At 44.6% G+C, this 27,083-nt stretch overlaps 1 protein-coding gene across 6 annotated transcripts in view; it reads left to right on the top strand.

Moving 5' to 3' along the window:
* Positions 1–5,885: 5,885 nt before the first annotated feature.
* The window catches only part of PHLDB2 (pleckstrin homology like domain family B member 2), a 64,453-nt gene continuing 43,255 nt past the window's right edge, over positions 5,886–27,083 (top strand). For all 6 annotated transcript variants that reach the window (XM_072351294.1, XM_072351313.1, XM_072351329.1 and 3 more), the window contains exons 1-4: positions 5,886–5,998; positions 13,543–13,633; positions 16,865–18,213; positions 26,307–26,690. In XM_072351294.1, coding sequence (XP_072207395.1) covers positions 13,585–13,633; positions 16,865–18,213; positions 26,307–26,690 — 1,782 coding nt within the window. In that variant the 5' untranslated portion in view covers positions 5,886–5,998; positions 13,543–13,584. The remainder of the gene's footprint in view (positions 5,999–13,542; positions 13,634–16,864; positions 18,214–26,306; positions 26,691–27,083) is intronic.

A 27,083-nucleotide genomic window follows, 5' to 3' on the forward strand; every position in this document is an offset into this window, starting at 1 on the left:
CCCTCTTGGTAGGAAGGCACTGTTTTATTTCTTTTGACTCTACTGGTTAACTGAATTTCATCCAAAGAGGAAGAAAGTTTTTGCAGGAGGAAGGACCCAAATAAGAATTTATTTCTACACTGAGATCAAGCTTTACATGAATTAACTTTAAAATCAAAGAAGTATTGCGGGTTTTTCAATGTTCTGCTCTAGCTGAGATGTTGTGCATAACTTTGGTCATGTGGTTTAAGCATTTTCAGATTTCTTCAATTTCCCTACTAAAGAAAGCACTACCTTGCTCAGACAACCCACTGCATTGTTATAGAGAGAGATACAAAAACATTTGTGCATTCAGATTTCATAATAGAGACCAAATGGGAACAGCATAGTTTCCTGGCTTGGCATCAGAGACAAATAAAGGCATGTATGGGAACCTATTAATCAACTTATTTCTTGCTGGGAAAAAATGTCTAGAAGGAGCGACCGCAGGACATAGATAGCCCTTGTATCCAACCAACTTCAGAATGAATCGCTGCCCTCATCTGTGATTGTAGTTGTGAAACACTGCAGCTATTGTATTCACACCATGTCTTCTTTGTCAGCTGCCTTAACATCTATAAGGGACGCTGAACAAGGTGCTGCCTGTAGACCCCATGCTTGGGGTTATCAGTCTGTTTGTTCACAGAACTGGCTATCGTGTACCAAACATGTATCTGTGTGTAGAAAACAACTTCCATCAAACTATACTGAGTTTAGCTACAGTATCAAGGGTTGAATAATCAAATCATAAGCCTCTCTCATTCACAAACGCATGCTGCTTCTGGTAAAGGGAAGCAATTAATCAGCTACAAAGACAGCCATGCTCCAACTAATAGGGTAGTGCTCTTGTGATATGAAAAGTCATGTCTGGCCTGTGTTAGTAAAGATCTTTTCGACTACTAAAATGAATTACTTACGTAGGAACTAGCAAGACCCTTTATTACACTAAATGGTACGCTTGCTTTAACAAAAATGGTTGCCTTTCCAATAACTCTTGTCTTGTTTATATCTCTAGGTCATTATGGCTACAACACTGCTACTACTTATGTGAGTAATTAACAGTTACGCAACTTACTGATAAAGACATTTTAAGGTGACAACTCATTAACAGAAAACTAAGTCCTCTTTCATGGTTGTTCTGAAATACAGCCATACTGCACAAGCATGAAAAGAGCAGATCCTACAACTGCAATGCAAACATCAGCAAAGCCTCACAGAAGAGCAACTAAGAGCAAACCTTGCCAGCCTGGTCCTTTAAACTCAGAACTCAGCTGCAAAAGCAGGCAGCATTTGATGATTCAGAGGAATGCAAAGCCTAACCACTTTCTTGCCTTGCAATTACAACCTAGTTAATTGTGTACAACTGCGCAAAGGAAGAGAGTGAGGAAATTCCTTTCCTGACCCTTCCAGCAATTGACTTGTGCCCTGGAGCATGAGATTTGATTACTCATGTAACTTATTTTCCTAAGGCGGTTTGTTGTTGATAACTCTTGTGTGACAATTCAATCAAGTTTTAGGGCAGCTCACAGAAACTCCTTGCTGGCTGAATGTCATCCTATTTTTCTTGTTGTTTGATATACCTCTATTCTGTGTGCTGGATTAACAGATTTCCAGATTGTAGCAAAGATGACAAACGGAATTATCAGGAATGATTATCCTTTTTTTCACCAGAATGGTAATAATGAATGCAGTTGTGCTCCAAGTTGCCTTTTTATTTAGTAGAGATTCCCAGTGAGCCTTGAAAACCAAACTTCAGAACCAGACCCAGCCTACTACACTGCCTCAAAATGTCTCTGATGACGTTACAGAAGAATTACCACTTGCTTTCAGAAACTCTGGTAGTGAAAAATGTTATTATTTTTGAGCTATAAGCAATTGTGCTAGTATTATTCAACAACAGCTGGGTTCCCTTACTGAGGCCGTGGTTCCAAATGCTCTGGTCACATGCTGCAAAGCACTGAGTCAGTACAGTCCCATTTGTTGCCATGCACAGCTCAAGAAGGGTGCACTTGAAAAATTTCATTGGTGTGTTGGTGATGCTATTTTGAGAAATGTAGCTTAGTCTCCAGCACAGCATCTCAGATCTGTGCTGTGCCGTGGTTCTTCTTCTCATCAGTCGCTCTAGCACGAGGACATATTGGACCTTTTTCAGAAGAAGGGGGCAGGGAAAGAAGTATTCACCTGGATCATTTTCTTGACCTGGTTTCCACCACCAGTAACTGCATCCGCCCACCAAAGAAAGCCACAGACTATAGACTGGGAACCTAAATGAATGCTTAAGGCAGGAAAGGGAAGAAACTGGACCAGTTTTGCCACCAAAGAAAAAAACTGGGTGTAACTATGCCCGGTGTCATCAACAGATAGCTTTATCTTGTATGACTTTGGCAGGTCAGTGTTGTCTCTTCTCCTGCAGGCAGCACAAAGCCAGAACCAACTCTTAGCTGTGGGCTCTGGCTCATTGTACAGAAATGCAGTCATGCACCAGACCTGATGTGGATAAAATCTGTATTGCTAAGGGACTGGTTAAGGGAGAGACAGTGACTATGAGTGCCCACTGAGAGGTGACTTCAGTTTAGAACTGGCTGAAGAGATTTCTTCTTCCCTGTTACAGGAGCATGCTAATGAGATATTTTTATTACTGTTTTCAATGCTCCCGATTAAAATATACTTCCTGCAAGCTTTCCAACAGTCGATTTTTACTTATATGAATTACCATGGAAACCACTAAACCCTTATTGAGTGTGCTGCATACTCAAGGGTGGAGAGTTTTAAAGGCCTCCATGATTTGCTATACAATTGATGTAGCAATGACACCGCCATGACACCTCAAGCTATCTAGGTGGACGAGTGAACCCATTTGAAACTCCTAGCTCGTGTGCAAGTTTCCATATCGTTTTTCCTGATTTTCTTTAATAAGAAGCGCTTTGTTGCTTTTGTTACAACGAGAGCAGGCAGGTTGCACCTCTTCAGTTTTTGGAGTTTTGCTTCTTTGCTCATTTTTGAGTATTTCTCAATCATAAAAGATTCAGATGTGTAGTTTTTGTTACAAGTTGCCAGTCTTGCTTGTTAGACATTCCGGCTTATCAACTTATTTCATGGCTGTAGCTATGGGTGGCTTTGTGTATTTCTTGTTATTTTGGAAACAAGCTCTAATCCCTCCTTCTATATTCTTTTCCTGCCAAGAAACAGATGATAATTTGGGTAATGTTTTCCCATACAAGGACTGTCCTGAAAGTAATGCCTCCTATTTCAACCCACAACATCAGTGGTGGGTGTTGATGGTACAGTAGGAGAGGCTGAACCTTCCCATCAGTATTACAATACACTCAGTTGCTGTGTGACAGATGGTAGCAGAGGAGCAGTCTGACAAAATAACATCTGATGTGGAAGTGCTTAGCAAAGGTGTGTCACTGAATTCCTTCATGCAGAAAAAAATTGCAGACATTGGCATTCATCAGTGCCTGCTGAATGTTGATGGACAGTGTATGGGAAACTGGTAATCACAGCCTGAACCTCTGATTAATCAGCTGAGGCAAGTGTTGGGTCAGCTGTGGGAGCACAGGTGAGAGTAATTGAGCTGTGCTCCTGGAAGGGGTGCAGATTGATTCCACCTCCCCTACACCTCATTTAAGGGCTGACCACCACTAAGGCAGCATCTCTTGGAGATTGCTCGTTGGTGGAGACTGCCTCAGGATTTCCCAGTGAAGGCATCCATATCGGTGAGTCTTTTCTCATAAATAACTTTTGAATATCTGTTACCATCTTTGTATCATTCCACCTTGCAGAGATCAAACAGGCAGTGTGTTTCAGTGGTGGTGACAACAATGTGAAAGATGAGCCACATTCTGGACAGCCACGTAGATTTTTACAAGTATGCCATACAGACTCTTGTTCATTGCTGGAGAAAATTCACAGTGTTTAGTAGCAGGGAATGTACTCTATCAAACACAAATGTACTTTGTATGTGTTGTAGTTTCCATAGATATAAAGAGGAGGCACCTCTTTTGGAGTGACCTACCTACATCTATGAGGGGAAACACATGCTCAGCCTCATCCAGCTTTGCTGACATCCCACCTACTGTGTAGGAGCTAACCACAGGAACAATCCAACAGCCATTTCTAAATCCATTCAGAGGAAAGGTTTGTACCTTTGTAAGTTACTCCTTTCCATATTATTAGGCTTCATTTTTCCCTAGGGAGGTTTTTGCAGACTACTATTATAGTTTTCCCACTCAAAATAACAAAAGAAAACACCCTGAGATGAAGAGAGGGCTGGCTGATTTGGCTCTGACTACAGGCACTGTTAAAGGCCATTCCCACTTCTTCCAGCTGTGAGCCCGTCCTTAACTTTGCATTCCTGAAGTGTACGTGGCTTTATTTGTTTAACCGCTTGGACTTACTGTTTGTCTGGCGAGAGACAGAGCAGAAGAGCAAGGTTCAACACAAGCAGTAGATGAAGCCCCCAGACATCACAGGGGGAGAGCTCAGCTAGGTTCTGGTCTCTTGGATTAACTCATTTTAAAAGCTCATCGTTTTCTATGAAAATTGCAGTAGACACCAGGTCAGCCATTACTTCTTTAGTGTTCTCAGGAACTGAGGGTGTTATAACACCGATTTGAGATTTTAAAGAGTGATTACTGAGTTTATATGGTGATAAAGTGATTGTTTTAGCCAAGTCAAATATCCCCTGGAAAATGCAAGATCGTAACTAATGCTGCAATCAGGACCAATGCAGTTTCTGTAGTGTGTCAAGTCTGTGGGGTGCTCCCCAGGCCCTTGTGCGGTAGGTGTGTGCACAGTCCTCTCTTGCTTATTGAGACACAAACAGGAAGCATCAGGGCATCAAGGCCACGCTGTGCTAAGCGAGACTGTTATCCAGGACACCCTGGCCTGCTGCCCCCATGTCATGGGATGGGGTTAGTTCTCTGATTGCTAAGGTTTTCTTCATGAAGCTGAGGGTGCATACATGCTGAAGGAACAGTGCTGGCTGCGTGTCTGGCTCTTGCAGGTCTCAGAGACCACAGAGATGCCTTGGTTTGCCCTAGTGACAGCGGCAGCCCTGCTGCTTATCACTTAGCAGCCTCCCAGTCCTCTGGAGTTGCTTGGACCAGCGTCCCCAGCCTTCTTGGACAAACATGTTGTGGGCTGGGCACATCATTTCAGTGCACACACCCTGCCTCGTGTGCAGGTCCATGGGCTGCTGGGTCAGCTGGGCTCCCTGCCCTGGGACAGCTAGCAGGGCAAAGCAGCCGCACAGCCTTCGTGGAAACGTGGGGCCTCTCCAGGAGGCCACAAGCGTGTGCGTGCACACGTGGTGCTTGGTTCTGGTGTTTTTCCAGGTGGGGACAAACTGTTGGAAGGTCCCGCAGGTGGCAGCCAGGCTCAGCCCCAGGGAAGCCCCTTTCATTCCTGGGGCTCAGGGTGCAGCCTTGCCCTCAGGGCTCCCAGGAGAGCCCAGGTAAGAGCACCCCCGTCCCCAGGCGTAGAAAAGCAAGCCCGCGCCTTCCCGGTAGCCGCCCTATTTGCTCAGCTAATCTCACGGGCAGGAAATTGCTTCATGATTAATATTTATGCTTCGAAAAACGCCCGCGGCGGCCCCCGGGGGCCGGACCGCTCTGGCGGGCGGCCTCAGCGCTGCCCCTCACGCCGCGCCGCTTACCCCCGGCTGCGGAGGCGCGGCGGGGCAGGACCCAGCCGGCCGCCTCCAACCCTCGCCCTATCGCTCTTTCCGCTCTTTTCTCCCGATCGCCTCCTCCCAGCCCCACCCCCCTATTCCGGCTCCTCTTCGCCTGCCCCGCTCCCGCGACCCCAGCCTGCGGGGAGCGAACCATTCCGCCCGCGGGGGTACCCCACGGCCGAGCCCCGCCGGGGGCGGTGCTGGCTGCTGGGCTGTGCTGCGCGGTGCGGGGGGCGGCTCCCGGCGGCGGCGGCGCGGGGCCGGGACGGGGCGGCAGCGGCGGCGGGATGCGCGGCGGCGGTGGTGAGTGCGGGCCGGGGCCGGCGTCCCGCGGGGCTCGGTGGGTGCGCGGGTGGACGGCGTAGTTTTGTCTCGGTGCCTCGCGTTTCCCTCCGCTCTCGTACCTGGCGCGGGGACGGCGCTCTTTGTCCGTGCCTCTTTGTTCGGCTGCCGGCTGCGGGGCTCCGCCGGGAGCCGGCACAGCCGGGTACAGCCTCGCACCTGAGCGCCCTGCGAGAGCCGGGCAGCCCAGCCGGCCCCCTCGTGGAGGGCAGCCGACGGGTCACATCCTCCCCTGCGTTTTGTTTCCCACCTCTGAACTGCCCGAGACGTTTCACTGTGTGGAGAAGTGCGAACGGGCTAGCGGTGCTTGCATAAAGGCTGGAGGGATGGGGTTCTGCCTCCGTGAGCTTAAGCACATTGCTTTTGTCTCCAGTACCTTTCTGTCAAATGCTTCTCTTGTCACCGTGGCTGCGCACCTCGATGCCACGCGTGCCATCTCCAGGGCGGTTGGTGGGCGCACTGCCCATAGGAACAGGGCAGCGACTGATTTGTGTTGTGTGTACACCTCTATTTGGGGGAGAGAGGAAGGTAGGAAGCCCCAAGCCCTCACGGTTCTGATAAATAAGGGAGAAGGAAGAGATGCAGGGTGTGGAAAGGTGTGGTAAAGCCAGGTGGGATTGCTGGCACGGAAGTGGGCTTGCTTTGCTCTAGAAGAAGGAAAGGATGTGGGAGAAAAAGAAGTTAGCAGAGCACGGGAGTCCTCACCTGTGCTGTCAGAGGGAGCTGAGGGAGTGTTAGCTTTTAGAGGCTTCAGATAGCAACACTTAACTGTTACTGGAGCCACTGATACATTTCCCATGGTCGCTTTAAGTGGTTCCTTTTCTGCTCCAGAAATGTCTTTCCGTTTTGTCAAATGCTAAATTGGCTCTTTTGTGTGTCCATGCTCTCACTGAGAGAATGGAAACCTTTGACAGCATCCAGGACAGGAAGAGCAGTCATTTTTTTCCAAATAGGTTCTTATCAGGGCTTGCCGGATACCGTCAGCAACTGGTTTCTTGAATGTGTGTGAAGTTGACCATTTCAGGGAAGGAACAAAGTCCAGACTTAGAGTATTTTTTGTTAAGGTGGGGAGGGGGGGGATGAAGATTGCAGGTCTGCCTTGGCTGGGACCAGGAGAATTGAGTTACGGATCAGAAGGACCAGGGGATTTTAGATGGGGAGGTCTGGTCTGCCTTTTCTGCTTCAAGATCCTGAGAACAGCTGTAATAATGAAAGTGGGGGGAAAAGTGCTGATTGCTGGTGAAAGAGTTAACGCTGTGCTCACTGCATGTGTAGTGCATACTCTCCATCTTCATTTGTTAAAGCAAACAGATAATGCTGGTGTGTAGAACAGCCAGCACCGCAAGCAGTGCATCCCAGTGCATTAGCCAACCAGCTGTAAGGTGATGCCCTGCTTAGCGTGCTTGGAGCAGATGCTTGTCACTCAGCTTTTGTTTCGGAGCAGTGGGGCACAAATGAGGAAATCTGGGAGTTCTTCCCTGTAGAAGGTCCTCCACACACACACCTCAGTGTAGGAGGGGATTCTATAAATGTGAGGCTTGTTTTTCTCCTCCTCAAGTCTCATGCAAGCGGGATCAGATTTTCAGCAAACTATTTAGCTAACTGCCTTCATTATATTAAGTGCTATAACTACAGGTATAGCACCTGTATTCCTCACTCAAGGGAACAAAATCCTGCTGATATGTGCTGTGGTGTGTCATGTAGACAGGCCTGCGGTTTGGTAGCACTGCTGCCCGCAGCGGGCACATCCCGACAATTTGAAGCTTCTCCAGCTGCCACTGTCACGATGTGGTTTGCCGAGCTATTGTGATGTGATGTGTTTAGTTTGGGGGCATCTCTGCCGCACTGAGAGTGCTGGAAAATGGAGACTTGCTGAAGAGCTGGAGGGGATGTTTGGAAATACAGGGCAGGCGTCTCAGGAAGGAGACAAATTGAGGAGAAAGGGACAAATGGAATAAGAGAAACTGTCAGAGTAAGTGGGCAGTGAAGGCTGCTGATTAACAAAGGAACTGACAGGCACAAAGTGGCAGTGAAAGAAATCAGCAGAGAGGGAAGCAGATCATGGGCAAAGGTTGGCTGAGAGAGTGGGAAAATGCAATGGGAAGATAGGGGAAAAATGGTAAGGATGTCCAACAAGCAACCTGGCATCTACCCCAACCTCAGAGGAAAAAAGATAAATCTAACTTAGGAGTTGCTCTGAGTAGTTTTTCTAGCCTCTTAGATTTTCTGGGACTCACGTGCTGTCTATGGCAAGTTCTTATTGAATGTATTAGGGGCATCCTCACAGCAAATGTATCCTGTCAGGTTAGGAAGGAAGGATCTTCTCTTAAAAGACTTTTTGCTCCTCTATGGCATATGCATTTAGATTCATAATTTTTTTTCACCCACCCTCCTTTCTCAAATTTTCGATCAAGAAAGTCTGCATTTCCTGGGTTTCAGATGTGGAAAGCGAACATATTTATGTACTTTTCCTGCTACACCAGATGTTGTTTGTTTTTTGTTAGTCTGTGCAATTAGATACAAGCAGCCATAGGCCATTAACCACCAGCAGAGCTCTCTGTTTGCCAAGTCCGTGTGAATTTTTACATCCTGATTTAGCACGCTCAATATTTTTTTTTTAAAGCAGAATTGATGAAACAGTGCTTGACAAAGGCCTGGGAGCTCCTTGATATTGGTGCATGGTGGTAGGCTGGTGTGAGCCGGGTTGCTGGCTCCTAGGCTTTACTGCCAGAGAGATACCAAGCTGATTCGAGGCTGGCTTGTCCTTTGCCAGCCCTGTTTTTCGGCACGAAGAAAGGAGTTCATTGTTTTAACAGGAATTTCTTCTAAAACATTTCTGCCTCTTGGTGGATCTTGTTTGGGCGGAAAACAACAAACTCTCCTTTTAAAATAGCAATCTTAACCTCTGCTTAGCTCAGTGAGCAAATCCAGATGAAACAGTGGTTTGTGTGATCGAGAAGTAAGGGAGGGATAAGGATGTCTGCTGAAATAATGTTGTTTGAATAAGTGGTTTGATCTCTTATCCTGCCTGTGCATAGGAGTGAGATAAGGTTCTTTAAGATGTGAACTTGAACGATTTCAATTCGGGGTAAGAGTAGATGTTACAGTGCAACTTCTGTAATGAAGCTTCACCATTTGCACTGAATTTTTCACGCGGACATTCTAATAAGGTCTTCTATTTGCAATCAAACTGTGGTACTTAAATGGCAATAAATGTTTTTTGGTTTTGATGGGTGTTTAAAACTGTCAGCTTTCCTGACCTGATAAAAATGTATGTGTGGTTTCAGTTTACTGGAAAGAGTAAATGATTTACATCAGCCCTAATAAAGGAGAGACTTATGCTTATGCATTAAGGCAGAACAATTAAAAAATCTTGAGTAGTTGTGCAATCTGGTGCAGCTTTTGGAATCATTGGTGTAGTTACACCAGAAAAATACATGTGGTTTATTGTGAGGATGAAACTGTGTAGGATTTTTTTCTGTTGCTGCATTTCCCTTTTTCTGCTCCTTCTCCAATATCCAGCACAATGATTTCTCAAAGGAAGAGATAAGTTGTAAGAGTGACTTCCTCTGCCACTCCTTTTTCCGCATCGGAAACCTGCAGGGTTACAAGGGAAGGACTTCATCAAATCAGATATTTGCCTTTTAATGTATTTAGTCTAGTGAATGTGCCAGAGAGTGAGCATTGGGAATAAAAGCTCCATAACCAGACCTTGTGGTCAGTCACACTGACATGATGTAGGCTATAATCTATTCTATATTGTGGAAAGTGAGGGACTGGAAGATTTTCAGGGCTGTGCTGGCAGGAAATTAGCTGTAGCTTAAGGTCTGTTGTACTAGGTTGTGGGGGAGAAGGAGGAAATTGAGATGTTTAAGTGGACTTTAAGATAGCAGCCTTGATGAGTTCCTTTTGGCTGAGGTGGCCATGGTCCCTCTTAAGTATGAGCTCATTCTCTAGGTCTTGGGTATAACATCAGCTTCAGCTGAGTTATGCAAGTGCCTTGCTGTGAATGTATTGCTGTTGTTTGACAGCAGGCTTTAAGGGACTGGCTGATTTACACTTCGTTGTTTTTGGAGGTAAACTACAGAGCTCCATAAAGTTGATTTTCCTATCCATGTGAGCAAGCCTATCAGGATTTTTCATGAATAAAGAATGAGGGGGGAGGGTGGAAGAGGAAGTAAGAGTCTTGCTTTAATCAGGAACAAGTGCGTTGTCCTAAGATTCTGCAGGAAAAAAAGTAAATGGACTTGGGATGGGAGCAGCCCATTTTTGGGTACAGGTGATCTATTCCACAGTAAAAGTTGCAACACCAGGCACTGAAGCCATGGGTAGTCATTCATCAAATTTAGTTTGGGTTGGGAAAACTTAGCAGAAAAATTGCTTGTTTCCAGAGCGCAGTGGAGTTTCATCTCTTTTCCATGGGTGACCATATGCTGCTGCAGTGTGAGCTCCTGAAGAGAAATGTCAGGGACATGAGAGGGGACAGGAGCTGCCGGGAGCTACTTGTGGTGTTGTTTGGGAAACCAGGAATGAAGAAACAATGAAGTGCAGAGAAGCCTGAGAGAGCAGATGGTCAATTTTAAGAACTTTGTTTAAAAATGGCTGTTTATTTTCAGTCAGAGGAACGCAGTAACTATTCCTGAGGCACTGCAAGGGGCTTGCTGGTAACACAAAAGTGACCAGCGTGCTGCAGCAGCTTGTCCTGAGGCAGTCAGCTCAGGCTGGACTGAAGGAAGGGGACGGAGTCCACGCAGTGAGGAAAGACCACCCTAAATGTTTGCAATAAACACTGTGCAAAGCTGTACCTGTGTTATGTGGAGCTGTAGATCTCTTTTGCTCAGCTGAGTGGATGGATGTTTGGTATAAAGAAACCCTGTGTTATAATACCTTAGAAGTGGAATCTTTTGTTTGTCTTGCCGCCTGTTTGAGCCATGAATCACTGTGTCTCCTGGTTGTTAGTAAAACAAAACTTAATTTGGCCTGGGCACTGCAGGGATGAAACGTGATTGGTAATGCTGTCGACATTCACTTCAGATGACCATAAATCCCAGATGAAGTCACTTTAGTTCATTCCAGACAAGGCTGAGTGCAGTGTGTGCTCTGTTGTGAGGATCAGCCTTGCTGGTTGCTGGATGAGGCCCTGCTTAATCCTGACCTGAAAGAGTGTGATTTTGTGTGAGCAGAAGAACGATTGGGTTTGAGCTGTTAGTTTAACTCCCAAGTTCATTTGAAGTTTGTTGCTTATGTTCACGGTAGAAAAATTTTGGTTTTTCTCTCCCCAGGTCCAATTGCTGTTAAGTGATCACCTCTCTGATCTCTCATTCTCTGAGGAGAGAGTTATGTATTGAATTCTCAAACTGGAACTGAAGCTGCATAAATATTTAACCTTAAAAAATACGTTCTTCCTTTTGACTATTGGCAAAATGAGTTCACCAAATGGAAGATGGAATTTTCAATTACATAGAAATCCTTTCCTCTCAGCTGTGTATTGATCAAGTGGTAGCTATCATCTTACAGGGTAGAAGGGATGGGCTGTTAAATTAGTTTTTAGTGATCTTACCAGTCATCTTAATCATAAAGCAGTAATGCTAGAGGTGCAGAAAGGTATTAGAGATATTTCTCATCCTTCCTTTCAAAGCAACCCTTTCCTCTGTCTTTTCATTCCAAGTTGTCTGTAGTTTAGATTTCTGATCAATGATACAGTTACGCTCTCTGTTACAGAACAGTGTGAAAGGTTGCAAGTCACTAGTTTTCTATGTGAAGTTGTACCTGTGCTGTGAAGGTTAAGGTCCACCTCCTTTTTGAGGAGCAATGGTCTGAAAATGGCTTTTTACAGCACCTTGCTTGCACACACTGTGCAAAGATGGGAAGGTCGCAGCTGCTTTAATGGCATTTCTGTCCTGTTGCTTAACATCTTGCCAGCAGGCAAAAGACAGAGTACCAGCTAGTCCTTCCTGGTGGAGAAGCCTCTAAGGCCTCAGAGCTTTGGGCTGGGGGAGTTCATGATTGCCAGCCACTCATAAGAGGAGGCAAGGAGTGCAGGAAGGGATCTCTCCATGGGGTGGGAGACCTTACTGAGTCTAGGGGATGATAGATGTTCAAGGTCTGGGTCTCAGGGATGGCAGACATTCAATGTCAACAAAATTGCCCACTGAACGTGACACTTGTGGCTGGAAAACTGTCTGCTTTCCAGGCTATTTCACACCGTCTGCCCTGGAGCATGCAAAACCTATGGTGCCACAGGCCCAAGCGGAGGCCTTCTGAGAGCAGCGCTGCATTCACAGTGCCCATGTCTCCTGTTCCTGGAGAGGGCTGTCAGCGTGAAGGCGGCCTCTTGCTGTGAGGAGAGATGCCTGACAGAGTGGAAACTCTCTCCTTAGAAGGAGTGGGGAATGACCTCTGTAGTGAGAGAAAGTGCTGTGAAGTGAGATCAGCCCAGATGTGATTCATGAAGTAAGAGGGGAGGGGCAGGGCTTGCCTGGCACAGCAAGGGAGGGGAGCAGCAGGGTGGGGGAAAGTCAGAGGTTGCTGCAAGGAAGCTTCTCTCTAGAGGGATATGGTAGGCAGCTTTAAGGCTGTTCTCCAGTGAAAAAGCATGGCAAGAAGATTCTGTGCAGTGGAGACCTGAAATGCTGAGGCTGTGACCACCGAGGACAAATAGGTGGCTCATCTGTAGGCAGCATCAGTCATCTGTCTCCGTTCCTCACTTGTTCTTCTGCCATGTTTCTGTTTGCTCACCCAGAATTAAAACACAGAGGACCTACAGGCAGTCACCATTAATTTTGTCGCTGGCCTCAATTCCTTTAAAGCCTATTTTTCAACCTTTCATAAACAGAGTAACCCTCTTGAGACGTTCTATTTGGATTTAAATTTAATTTTAGTCTTTAGTGGCTGGGATACAGTTTTGGCATTTCTGCTAAGCCGAGTTTCTCTTGCAGCCGCATCAATTTATGTATTTATTTCTAATAAACTTTAAAGAACCTCTTTGCTTTCCTTGCTCGGCTCCCTTGGAATCTCAGAAATCAAGTCTTGCCAAAATGTTTTTTGGGTTGCATACCTGTTTCAATGTAGGTTTCATCATGATTGCAGGATGCTGGCACTGCGTGGGCTGAATTTGGGCTTATGGCTCTCAAAATCTTCTGCAGAAGAGTCCAACCTTCCTAACAATTTCTTAAGGAAACCACAGGAATGCAAACAGAGCTCGGGAGCTGTGACTAGTAACTGCCTGCACAGAGTCAGGGATCGTAGATAACGGCAGATTATCAAATGAAATTTTATGGACTTCTAAACTGATAAAACACCCCCAGTCGCTTTTTTCCACAGCCTCCACATTAAACACGGAGTGCACTTACTTTCTAAACATCTTTTGACTTGTTTCTTTTTGAGTTGCATGTGGAAATGTTACGTGAAGAAAAGTCAGTTTTGGTCTGTGCTGTGCACTTGAAAGATGTTCTCAGAATACCTTTCTTAAAGCAGTGCTTTTTTCTTCTTTATTTTATTTGCAGGTCAAAATTAAGTTTCTTTTAACTGTCACATAGAAGACGAATATGATGCCAAACAGAAGCAACGCCTCATCCTTTCAGAATGTTGGGTCAGGTAATCAATTAATAGAAATGAAGGCTTTTTTTTGTAAACTTACTGAGGTATTTCACGATTTATTATTTATTTTGGTCCTCTCCTTCCACTTACACATAGATAAGATCAGTGCCCTGTTCTTCTGTCTCTGACTCATTTCACCAGCCAAAACAGGGCCACAGCTGGATACACTACAGCCAGCCAGCCCTCCCCCATCCGTTTAATGTCTGGCTGGAATATAAATCAGTGACCCCCAGCTAAAGAACTTGGGAATGACAGAAAGGGAAAGGAATGAGGGGAAAAAGAAGAGAGGGGAAAAAAAAAAAAAAAAAAGAAGAAAAAAAGAATTTCCTTCTGTATAGCCCCTGGCTGTGAGTGCTTTGCTGAGCAGAGAAACCTTGAACTGTGCATTGAAGGGTTACCAAGTATGAGCTTGGGATGACCTTGGGGCAGGACAAATCCTGCACAGTTCATGGGCTGGAGCTCCTTGCCCTGGTTGCTATGAAGGCAGCATAAGATAGAACATATAACAAATCATGGCTTATTCATGAAGCCTCATCCCAGGCATTACCTTGCAAATTAACAAAACAAAACATGATCTGGCTTGTGGGAAGAAGTTAAGGTTCAGTTAAGCATGTGCTGCAGTCCAGTTGGGATTTAACCTTAAGGCTGAGGGCACTTATATAGGAACTGAAAACTTGGCAGAATTTGCATTAGGTACTGTAGAGAAAAGTTGAATCCACATGAGTACATGAAGGTATTGTGACCTTTTTTTATTATACATGTTTGTATTTAAAGTACAATGAACCCTTCATTGCTGTAGTGAACGAGCCTGAAAGTTTCCATGAGCTAACTTGTTTTTTGGCAAAAGCAGTCTCTCTTCGCAGAATGAGATGTGCCCCGCTGGTGTTGCAAGGGAGTAATAAACAATTATAATGTCCCATTAATGTGTCTGCTAAGCTATTTACATAGGAGTCAGTGGAATTTATGCAAAGCCAGTTGAAATTCAGCTGTGTTCAAGTTACAGTTTGGACAGTACGTTCTTGATGTGAGATTAACTCTCAGTTAACTTTAAGAGAGATCTGGAAGAGGGAAGATGGAAGTTAGGTTATGTTGTACAATGGAAGGGTAAGCATACAAGTCATATACATTGTGCTTTGTTTTCTCCAACATCTCTTATAGTTTCTTCCTTATAACATCAGTAATATGATGAGTGCTTAATCTTTTTCAGATGCTTTGCTTTGTCTTGAATATGGTCACATCCCTCCTTTTGTTCATTGACACTTCATCGCTGCTGTTCATCAAAACTTAAGAAAGTAGTTAAAAATGCCAAGTAAAATGGCACATTATAAAAAGCTGACTCACAGCAGTGATGATCTGACAGAGTTCTTTGAACTTACTCGTTCAAAGGCAAGTTAATTGTATCATCAAAATGAATGTGTTAAAATTACAGCAAATAAAATCAGTCAGTGTAAGAAAAATACTAAACTCTGTGCAGTGATAAATCTGAGGTTTGGACCTGAAGCTGCAAGATAACGTTTTCTGACAGTAGTAGGACTTGTGGTTAACACATGGTTAGGCAGATATGACATGCACAAGAAGACTTTGTGTTCATAATTTTGACCATTTTTCTGCCTATTGAATTATGTTATTGGTGATGGTTACCTTTGTTCTTAAATGTACAGATTTGTTCCTTAGGAAGTGAGGAGAATATTTTGTTATGCATTTGGACTCGCCATACGTGGTGTACAGTGAGAACTCATTTCCAGAAGCATGTTGAACAGGTAGATATTGAATGATGTCCAGGACAGTAATCCAGGAGATTGTTAGCAACAAAGGTCCCAGAGACACGGACTCACTCAAAGAATGCATTGCCACTTTCCACGTGGAGTGTGAGCTGCAGTGAAACTGGATCATCTCAGTTCCAGTGGGGGGCAGAAATCCAAATTCTGTGTCAGGGTTTGTATAATTGCTTGAAGTGATACTCAGAAGAGGATTAAAGGATCACCTCAGAGGGTTTTAAAAACACTTTACAGGTTAGGATGTTAGGTTCTCTTGCAGGGTCTCAGACATTCTGAGATTAGGTTTCTCCTGAGATGGTTTGGTATCACTGGTGACATGTGACAGCCAAGAGAAAATCCCAGAGCTGACCCACGTTTCAGAAGCTGTGCTCAGGGACACAGCAGGAACTGACACTGAAGAGTGGTTGCCTTATTAGCTCAAAGCACAACCTGGCACATCCAGGGAGCTGCTGGAAATGTTTATGGTGCCATTTTTACATCAAGGGCCCGTTTATCTCCTGCAGTGACTGATGCTGTCAGGAGCTGAATTCTTTTATCTGCTGTCTGCAGAGTGGGACTCGTAGCTGTAGGCTGGAGCTTGATGTGTCACTGAACAATAACATCCAGTGCAACAAAATCCTTTTCTTGTCTGTGTCCAACACCAGCATATAAGTTACAGTTCTAAGCTTAGGTAGTGGGCTTGCATGTTGAAAACCCTGTCCATGTTTGTTTGCTTGTTTGTTTGTTTTTAAACGTTCATATGATTGTTATTGTTCATGGATCCTAATGTTATACTTGCTTGGGACAGTCCTTTCAGATGTTCTCTGCAGGTGTAGTTGCACAGCTTTTTATTTTAAGAACATCAGAATGCTGAGCTGAAGCACCTTTAAAAACAGGTGCTGATTTTCCACGAGGCTTTGCATGGCAGACTTCAGAGTAAGCAGAAACGTTACCAATGCTTAGTGAGCTTTGAACTGAGCCTTATTGAGGGCTCAAATGCATTAGCTGCACAAGTTAAAAGAAAAAGTCACCCAGAACAGTACCTGTATCCTGAAAGAACTGCAGTCACTTCATTTCTTTGCTGTCAGCTTTGTATCTTCTCTGTGTACCTCAGTTCCTCAGCTGTAAAAATTCAGGAAAGTAACATCTTATGAGGCTCAGGCTTACAAAGGCTCAAAGTCCTGCAGTGGATGAGACAACAAAGAATCCGATCTCTTCCCGGCCCTACTGCTGGTCTGTGATGTGATTTTTGGTAATGAGTCCATCTCTTTTTTTGTTCTGTTATGCTACATTTTTTGCTAGAGATTAGAAGATTGCTTATACCTTGCTTTCTCTAATGATCTGAGACATTCTTTACGAGCATGATAATGTTTAGGAAAAGCATTCTTTTCAAGTTAATATGCAGACGTACATATACAAGAGGTTACTTATTTGCCAAGAACTTTTTCTTCCTGTTTTCTCTTCCTTACAGATTCCAGTAAGATTATGGCAGAGTATAACCATACACAAAACCAGATGGAATTACAAAATGCTAGTTTGGGAAAGGGTTCTGTGGTGAATTCCCTTGAAAACGGTCTCCAGGATATTATGGAAAACCTCAACACGAAGAAATATTCATCAAGTCTCAAATTTAAAGCAAACGGGGACTGTGCCGGTTCTTACTTAACCCTTTCACAACCTATGATGGCTAAACCCAGTCCTTCCACTAGTGTTAAAAATATACATTCTGTTACCAAAATTCAAGGAGGCAAGCTCTTCCCTTGTGAAAGTCCATATCTTCCAGATAAAAGCTTCTCTGTAAAGCATCTGAGTTCCCTGTCGGGCACATCTCCATCCCTCAGTGGGTACAATTTAGGAAGGACAGACTTTGACATTCATGCCAACAGAGAAAATGAAAAAGCTCTTGGACATGCAGATAAGTTTTACTACTCTAAGTATAGCCAGAAAAACAAATCGTATGACAATGTCTACTTGCCAGGAATGCTGGAAGCAAAGAAGATCTCAGGCTCTCTTCTTACGATGTGGAATGGCAGCTCAGGGAGCGAACTGATGCTTTCCCCTGTTAGCAATTCAGGGGCAGCCAGCATGCCTTCTAGTCCAAAGCAAGGTCGGAGGATGAATATTGAAGATGGTCTGGTCCTTCATGCAAAGCCAGTTAAACACAAGGATGTGATGATGGAGACTCTGGCCTCACGCCCTAGGAAATACTCTGGTGGATCTCTAAGTCATATGGGAATGTACAGCCGTTCCCTACCCAGGCTTCATAAATCAACAGAAAGCCAGTTGATGCCGTTAAGTTTGCCTCCAAGAAACTCTTTGGGTAATACTAAAAGGAAAAAACTCGGAGAAAAGGAACTACCTCAGAATGTTTTAGATGCTGATAATTACCTGAATTTTTCTTCATGCAGCTCAGGGGTTTTACCACATGCAAATTCGTTCTCTGGGAATAATCCCTATGTTAGTTCAACTCTTAGCGTTCCTGCAAGCCCTCGAATTGCTAAAAAAATGCTTTTAGCATCTTCTTCCCCATATATTCCTGATGATTTTGATAGACTTGGACTCTCAGGAACGAGTCCCAGTAGTTCGTTTTCCCCTGTGGACTTTGACAGATCATTCTCTGTCAGGAGAAACCTCTCCACCAGTTCCATGGAATTTGATGATGCAGACTTGGAAAGTTACAGACAGACACCAAACTCACTGCAGACTTCTATGAGAGAACGTAAGAACAGCATCAGCTCCATTTCAGGGAGAGAAGACCTCATGGACTATCACCGGAGGCAGAGGGAAGAGCGGCTTCGGGAGCAGGAGATGGAACGCTTGGTAATTTCTTCTTTTCCTTTCAGTTTTTTCACGGCAGATGGTATTTCCAGTTCTATCCATTGTGAGAGTATAGCAAAGCATAAGCAGTTGTCTTTTTAAATGTTAATTTTGTTGATGTCAGATGCATTTTTTCTTTTTCTTTTTTTTTTAATGATTGTGGTCCATGAAGCTAATGATTAAATGGCATACTACTCTGTTAGCTCAGATAGATGATACTGTTCAACCATCTTAAAGGAAAAAGAAAAGTTGGAACATGCATAAATTGTGTTCATTTATACTGTGGGCTCTGGTAAAACCCACAAGTTACTGTGTAGGGATCCAGCACTTTGGTTTTAGTTGATGGCACAGCTTTGTGGCGAGTGGGTAGGATGAACCCATCTCCTGTAAGCAGCTCAGAATCCTGTGTGTTGTGCTATGAAGTCACGTATACGTTGGTGTTGGCTTGACGTTTGTCGTCAGCTTACCGTGCCTGTGGTTTTACTGTCTGAGTATTTGTATTAAAATGCAGCTGTTCTTGCTTTTCTCTTGCTCTGAGCAGAGAGGAGCAAAATGGGACAGAGCTTCTCTCTCAGCAAAAATCTGTGGTCAACTGAAACCACGTATGGCCTCAGCCCTGAAGTACGGTGGTAGTGAGGTGTGACTTCTGTGTGTTACTGAAACAACTTTTAGTCTAAAAATAAATGAGTAACAGTCTTCAGAATAGTCAAAGAAGTTGTCATGTTGAATCTCCTTAAGAGAACGCTTAGTAATTCTTGAAAGTTCTTGCAGTGACTACAGAGACCGTCTGGCCCTATTTACACACACTCATAGTGTGCTGATTTTACCATCCACAAGGAAACTGAGACAGTTTGTGCTGTTGAGTCTTAAATTTGTGACATTAACTTCATATGTGTGCTTTAATTCCAATGTTGGTAGGTTTGAGCAAAATGGCCATGAGATGTTGTTATGCCTGTCTGGTTGGCCTACAGAGCTGTTGTCTATGCTCTCCTTTGTAAGGCACTGCGAAGATGCTCAGCTTCATGTACTCAGACACAGCCAAGTGGTCAGCGTGGTCCTCTCCTTCCTGGGACAAGTGCTGCTCACTGCTGGCTTCATTCTGGTGTCTTGGGATGTGCTGTGAAAGGTGGGGAGGCCCAGCTGCCAGATGAGGCCCTGAGACAAAGGTTTCTGCACACAGGAGAACTGCCTGAGGACTGTCTCCCTCCCTCTCCCTGCTGTCATTCCACTCCTTTTAGAAATCTTCCCTCTATTCCCAGTCGTGGTGCTTGACGTGTGCAAAGTGGTGTTGACTTGTTATCAGAGAGTGTTCCAGACGGTGCTGATATAAAACTCTAGTGGTAGTTAGTCCTGAAAGACACTACAGAGGGGTGTATTTGTATTTCAAAGAGAAGAGTTTGGGGTCTTTTTTTGTGGTGAAGAACTGAAGATACAGGGTTGTTTCTGTTAAAAATTGTTATGGTTTTATGTCTGGATGTGATGGCTGCTTAATTTTCCTTCTACTGTTTCTTTACTCACAGGAAAATAGTCCCTTCAAGTTCTGTCTCTTTTTGAAGAGAATTTGCCTCACACTTTTCCAAGCACGTCAAAGTTCATGAAAAAGCGGTTGTATTTTGTGCATGTCGTGTAATTTGAACATAAAAGAAATTCCCTCTGCTTGAGTTTATCTTCTGCTCGGGTTTCTGCTCAATATTCCTCCCCCCCCCCTTTTGTTTTCCTGAGTTAGCTGGTTGAAGAGCTGCATGTCGGGAGAGCACCTCCTTCCTGGCTTGAGTAGCCTCCAGATAATTTTTCAGAGCTCTGAAAGGAAGGAATGTATTTTATTATTTTCTTTATTTTCTTTAAATCCAGTCACATAGTGCTTATCCACAAACTCTGCTGTTTTATTTTTGTCCTTCTGGGAGGATGGAAACACGAGTCTGTCCAGAGTCCTCAAGTACCTAGTCTGAACTTGCAAAGTTTGAAGGACTAGTTGGAGACTTCTTCAGAAACACCAGCCTCCTTGCAGAGGATCAGACCATGGTACAATGCAGACAGGAAGTGGTGAGCATCCTGGCTGGCACTCTGTAGCTGTCCTGCTGGCATGGAGCTGATGTGAGCGTTGCTCCTGCCAGCTCATGTTCTTTGAGGTGCGTTCAAAACAGCATTGCCAGCAGGTCCAGGGAGGTGGTCCTTCCCCTCTTCTCTGCCTGGTGAGGCTGCTTCTGGAGTACTCTTTTGTAAGGTAAACTGTTGATCACAGCCTGAACCTCTGATTAACTATCTGAGGCAAGAGACAAGTCAGTTGCGGGAGCACAGATGAAGGTAATCCAGCTGTGCTCTTGGAAGGGTTGGAGCTCGACTCCACCTCTCCTAGATCCCATTTAAGGGCAGACCACCACTAAGGTAGCATCTCTTTCTGGAGGTTGCTCTTGTGTAGAGTTTTTGTGGCGAGCCTTGACATTGTTGAGCATCCATCTCAACTGAAAGCCTCCGCACTGGTGAGTCTTTTCTTAGATACCCTCTTGACTACTGGTTCAAGAAGCACAGGGGAACTGCTGGAAAGAGTCCCATGGGGGGGGCACAAAGATTATGAGGAAGCCTGGAGTATCTCCAGTACAAGGAGAGGCTGAGAGGTCTTCACCTCAGCCTCCTCTTATCCAGATACAGCCAGACCCATCTTGTCACCTGGATTTGCATACAAGCTTTGCATGAGTACATGGCAGAGTGAGCTGTTGCTGGAGATGGTTGATCCACTTTATAAACAAGGGAAAAACTTAGCACTGGGATCTAAGAATAGTCAGTGAAATGCAGCTATTGATTTTTAAGAGGAAATCTCTTTTTTTTCCCTTGTCTGAGATAAAAGGCAGATTGTAGTGGCTGCTGGAACTGAAAGGCTGTCATTATCCTCGGTCTGTAAGGAGCTGGCGGTGCACTGGCACGGGCAGCAGGGCTAGAGATAGATAGTAAGGCCATCTGTTGTGTTTGACACTCTTTATTTGAATAGCAGCAGCCTCGGCTTCGTGCTGCTGTTTTGGGGTAATGCAGTGCTCTTCCTCTAGGTGGTAGTAGATACCCAAAAATGAGTAGTGAAGTGTCGGCCCTATCCGACCATAGGCCAGCTGTCGGTCTGGATCTAAAGCATATGGCTGTAAATTAAGTTTTACTGAATTTGCGAGTCATGCTGGGAGAAATTTCAGCTTATGTGGCCATTGACCTAACAAGCAGCAATAGAATTAGGAGAGCTTATTCCACAGCCCACGTAGACAGAGGAGTACTGTATTTCATTACGTGTGTTCAGCAAGTAGGAATTAATATGGAATTACTCTGAGTCTGTCAAGCACTTTGCATTGATTCATTACAGTTTAGCAAGATGAATTAATGCGAGGGGGTACTAAATGGAAATACTCTGGAACCGTCAAGGTGGTACTGCTTTAAAATTACAGTTATGGAGCCTATATAAACATCGATGTAGATTGGAAAAATCTCCCAGATGTGTTTTATTAATTTATTTTGGCACAGTGTCTTTTTTCAGATCCTTTAAAAATGAAGTGGCCAAGCTGTATTTAAAAACGTTAGCGACTTGCCTTTTACAGGACCCCCAGGCAAGCAGATAAAGGCTGGATGAGGATGACTTTTCCTACCACTAGCATTGGGCAGTCCTGGTGGTGTTACAGAGTAGCTGTTTAATGATAGTTTGGTTTAGGAAATTAAAAAAGTACCATATAATAAAAGCAAACAAAAAATCTTCAGAGTACTCCTGAGCCCTTTGCCCATTGCTTTTTTGCTTTGTTCCTTTGCTGCTTTCCTGCAGCTCTCTTGCTTATGGTGCCTTGCTGTGCAAGGCTCCCTGGGTATCTGCCAGGAGAAGCCAATGTGAAACACGAGCACTTTCTGTGAATCTGGTGTTGATAGCCTCGTGACCACAAGACTGAACATAGAAAAACAAGGACTGAAAAGGGTAGAATAAGTGAGACTAGAATGAGAAAGTTCTGCATATTAGAGGGAAGAGCAACAATAGCAAGAGAGTTGCTCTCAGCATCAGTTGGCAGTCTGGCTTGGAACCTTACTTGAAGTGAGAAGGCCTCTGGACTTGACTGCTCTCCTCCATGTTCCCTTTCCTTCTTTTTCCTCTTCCTTTTCGACTTGCTGCTGCTCAGCCCTTTTGCTGCAGAGCTGTGGTTTTCCCTGCCCACGGGGGTTTTAAAGAGCAATGGAAGCAGGAAAGAACAGCAGCTTCCTCTGCAGACAAAGGGAGCTGTGGCTGCACTGATTAGCTGCAAATCTCGTTAGTTTCAGTCACAGAGGACAGACTGCACATGTATTTTTAATGAAATCTTGGGTTGTGCAGTTGCTAATGGCACTTACCTTAAAAGCTTCCTGCTTGTCACAGCTGATTAACCAAGTCTTGCCATGATACCTAGATACCACCCAGCCTCTATGCATTTGTCAAATCCTTGTAGGTGTTGTGCAGAAGATGACCAAATCCAGGGATTGCTGACATGGTTGCTTTGGGGAGTTACTTGTTTCTGTTATTTCACACTATTTTTCTTAACAAGATGCTAGAGTTGTCTCCTAATGTCATTGCTCTGCAGCAACAGAACAGGGTTGTTTTCCCTTTGTTTTATCTTCCTTTAGCACCTAAATTTCCATCCACTCAGATGTGTATGTCGATTTATCAAAGCTGGTACTGGTGAAACTGCTAAAGCAGCAAAAGCACAAGGCTTGTATATCCCTTATCACAGCAGGGAAGGTGATAGAATCATAGAGGTCTTTTTCTACCTTTAACAATTCTAAGATCATTTAGTCCAACCATCAGCCCATGCCCACTAAAACATCTCTCTCAGTCCCATATCTGTATGGCTCTTAAACACCTCCAGGGATGGTGACTCCACCACCTCCCTGGGCAGCCTATGCTACTGCCTCACCAATTCTGAGAAGAAAGTTTTCCTAGTCTTCAAGTTGAAGCATGGAAGATTCAGGTTAAGGTCATTCCCTCTCATGCTATCACTGCTACCTGGGAGAAGAGGCTGACCCCCACCTCACCACAGGCTCTTTTCAGGCAGTTGTAGAGTGATGAGGTCTTCCCCGAGTCTCCTCTTCTCCGGACTGAACAGTCCCAGTTCCCTCAGCTGCTCTGCTTAAGACTTGTGCTCCAGGAGACCCTTCATAGCTTTGTTGCCTTTCTCTGGATGTGCTCCAGGGTATTGATGGCTTTCCTCTAGTGAGGGACCCAAAACTGAACACAGTACTTGAGATGCAGCCTCACCAGAGTTGAGTGCAGGGGAACGATCACCTCTCTGCTCCTGCTGGCTGCACTATTTCTGATTCAAGCCAGCATGCCACTGGCCTTCTTGGCTACCTGGGCTCTCTGCTGGCTCCTGTTCAGCTGGCTGTCAACTAACACCCCCAGATCCTTTTCTTCCATTTAGCTTTCCAGCTACTCTGCCTAAAGCCTGAAAAGATCCACTGAAAATATACAAGGATGTTTTTAGTTTGTTAGAAAGAGCTTTTTTTTTTTTTCAGGAAACAGGCTGAAAGAAGATTCATCAGGCTTGATTAATTATCCCTCCCAATTTTAAGCCAAATTAATGTTGTTTGACATACCTTTTTTTATCTGCTGTGTTCAGTGTCACAATTAAGTTGTTGAGTATTTCTTGCAAAAATTATTGCTTGGACTTTCATGGGTTCCTGCTCCTGTGCTTTTCATTGCAGGGGTGCTTTGCTAGTTAGCCGCTTGACTTGGAAGCGTGTTCTGGAACAGCTGAGTGCAGGTGTGCTGGAGCTGGAGCAAGCTGGCTGAAATAAAGTGATGAGAATAGAGTGTATAAAATAACCACTCGGCTTCCTGTCTGTAAGCCTGTCGGTGCATGTCAAAATAGAAGTGAGAGATAGCGGCATTTCTGTAACGTGTCCAAAAGTTTCTGAAGCCTAGCAGAGGTTTTCCTGTTTTTCTATTTATTTATTTATTTATTTTGAGTTTTCCTGACCATGTGAGACTTGGGGAAGAAAGAATCCCTCCACTGACCTGCTGACGAAAGGAGAGGTTTGCATTAGGAGCTCCTTACCTTTGTGCCTGGGTTGGGATGAGCAGCAGCTGTACTTGGAAGCGTGCTGTTTGCTATGATTGCTGTGAGGCTGGCCTGGGGTAACATGATATATATATCCTTTCGTAGCAGGGAAGGATGGGACTTTGTGTCCTGGTGCTGCATTTCCCGTCTATAACCATCAGGGTGATTGTATTGAGGGGCCAGGCCCTGTGCTGTCACACCAGCGAGAGCGGCGTCATAGGATCACAGAATATCCCACGTTGGAAGGGACCCATAAGGACCATTGAGACCAACAATCCCAGCCAGCACTTGCACAGCGCTTTAGGAATTGGGTTGTGTGGCCAAGTCTTGCTGAGAGGGAGGGTAATGGCTTTGGTGGGATGAGGGAGTGGACGGGGGGGGGGGCTGGCAGTAGTCATGTGGAGGGAGCGGGGCTCAGTGGAGTCATAATTATGTTGGATGTTTGGGCTTGAAGGACAACTGCAGAAGCTGCTGAACCCATTTGGTGGAAAATCTGAGCCGGTGGTCGCTGCCTGGGGCTTGGCGTGTTAGAAAGCTCAGCCCTGCTGCCTCATTGCAAGAAACCTGCTGAAGAGGCCTGGGAGCAGGCTGCCCAAAGGCTCCGGGTTGGGTAGGGCTTTGAATGGGCTTGGGCTCTTTATGAAGGATGGAAACGTAGCTCTGCAGTTAACATGAACGATGTGGGGGGGGGCGGGGGATATGAGCATGTAGTGACTGTAACCGCATAACATGGTGACTATATGAAAAGTGGGGTGCTTGTAAACCAGAATTAAATTGTCATAAAATTCCAGTGGCTTGCTTCAGGGAGAGGAGAAGCAATGCAGTGCCCTTAGTGCTCTGCTTAGCTCACGTTCTCTCACTTGCTACTGCACGTAGAACGTTACGACCACAAGGAATAGCTGCTTTGCAAATGTACTGCCTGGTGGAGTCTGGAAACTGAGTATATTTGCAGTACTTTTTGAGGATGGAGGTTGAGGGGTTTGGTGTTTTGGCTTTCTTTCTAAATAGGATTAAAAAAGGAAAAAGGACTTCCTAGAAGAAATGGGATCTTTAGCGTGGGTATTAATGCCAAACGTGAAGCTTTCACAGTGATGGTTTTTATTTGTTTGTTCATTTCTTTTTTTTTTTCCCAGCAGAATTTTCAATAGATCTATGGTAAGCAATTTTTTGTTTACATTATTTTCTTCTAGCAGTGGGAATTTGGAATAACATGAAAGCATCACCTCTTAAAAGTGAGAAGGTCAAACACTTTCATCTGAAATAAAAGTTACTGTAGGCTGTGCATATAGTAAAATAATGCAGCTTCCTGATGCTGTTATAAAGTATTATAGATATCCAGAGGACTTCCAGGAATTAAATATCTAAAGCATCTTGAAGCGTGTCAGGTCAAACTAGTTCATATGAACCCGTATGGAGTTTGATTTAACTGGTGAATAAAAATTCACCCAATTTCTGTATGTTTCACGTATGTTCTGTTTTAGATGCGATGCTCCCTGAACTGTGTGCTTTGAAATATGGACTAATTGTCCCTCAAAAAAAAGAATCAAAGGAAACAGAAAATCCAAAAAAGTCAGGAATTAATGAGTTCATGGAAAATCTGTGCATGTTTTGCAGCTTGGTAGGCGTGTAGCATTAAGTGAAAAACAGAATAATTAGTGCTTTATGCAGTGAGCTTGCTTGACACATACGTACAAATCGAGTGTGGTTACAGCAATCTGAATAAGCAATATTAATTTTCTTCATTGGAATGAGAAGCCAGTGTAAGGATGCCCTAAGTTAAGTAAGTATTAATTTCTGTGAAATATATTTTAGAGTTTTATTCCGTGTTGGGTTTGATTTGGTTTTCCCCTCTATTACCTTTGATTCTGTGTTCTGCACAGCGATTTACTTACGTAGATCTGTTCACTGTCTCAGAGAGTTAAAGGCATACTTGAAATTGGATGACTTGAAATCAGTTGCTCTAAAAACAAGCAGTGTATTTTTCTGACTTCATCTTTACTTTGGTTCACACGTGAAGCTCAGTGCTGCTATCTTTTCCTAAACTAGGAACGACAGCGGCTGGAGACGATCCTCAATCTGTGTGCAGAATACTCCAAGTCCGACAGTGACCCTGCTGCAACTACAACAGTCGCTGATGTTCAGAAGATTAACAAAGAACTTGAAAAGCTTCAGCTCTCAGACGAGGACTCGGTGTTTGAAGACTCGCAGATGAATCTAGAAACGAGGTTTAGAAACCACTTGAAATCGTCTGCGAGTGATTCGGATTTCTCAGAGCCAAGTAACCACAGTCGCAGCACTGCTTCTTTCCTTTCCTCCCGGGGGCTGAGAGCTGATGAGCACTTCACTGAAAACATGAAGTCTCCACCTTTAGCTACCCCTGGCTTCTTGAAGGATTCCACCGAGTCTTCATATCTAAGCATCACACCAAAGGTAATGCCGTGTAGGAGGACACGGAGCAGTCTGCTTGGATGGCATGAAGTCCTCCTGTGGAAGCTGGATTTCACAGCATGGGTCCCAACTGGGATGGTTTAGATACAAGTATTTATCTCAGAGCTCACATAACTTAGCACCCAGCAGCAGATAATTTCATTTTCTGTGAAAACTGTTGGTGCTAGAAGTTTATTTTTCTGGAGGATGCGGGGTTTGGGAAGACTGTAAGGAGTTTCTAGGGGAGAATGGCTTGTCTGAACAAGTTAGAGCTACTTAAATAAGCAAGGTTTCAGGAATCAGAGCTGTGCTGAGATGGAAGAGAGAGAAGTGCTACCAAGCTCTCCTAGACTGAGGCTCCCATTTCCTGAAAGAGGAGGATATTTTCTCATTGGT

The sequence above is a fragment of the Excalfactoria chinensis genome, chromosome 1 (assembly GCF_039878825.1).
Source record: "Excalfactoria chinensis isolate bCotChi1 chromosome 1, bCotChi1.hap2, whole genome shotgun sequence".
In the NCBI taxonomy this organism is placed as follows: Eukaryota; Metazoa; Chordata; class Aves; order Galliformes; family Phasianidae; genus Excalfactoria; species Excalfactoria chinensis.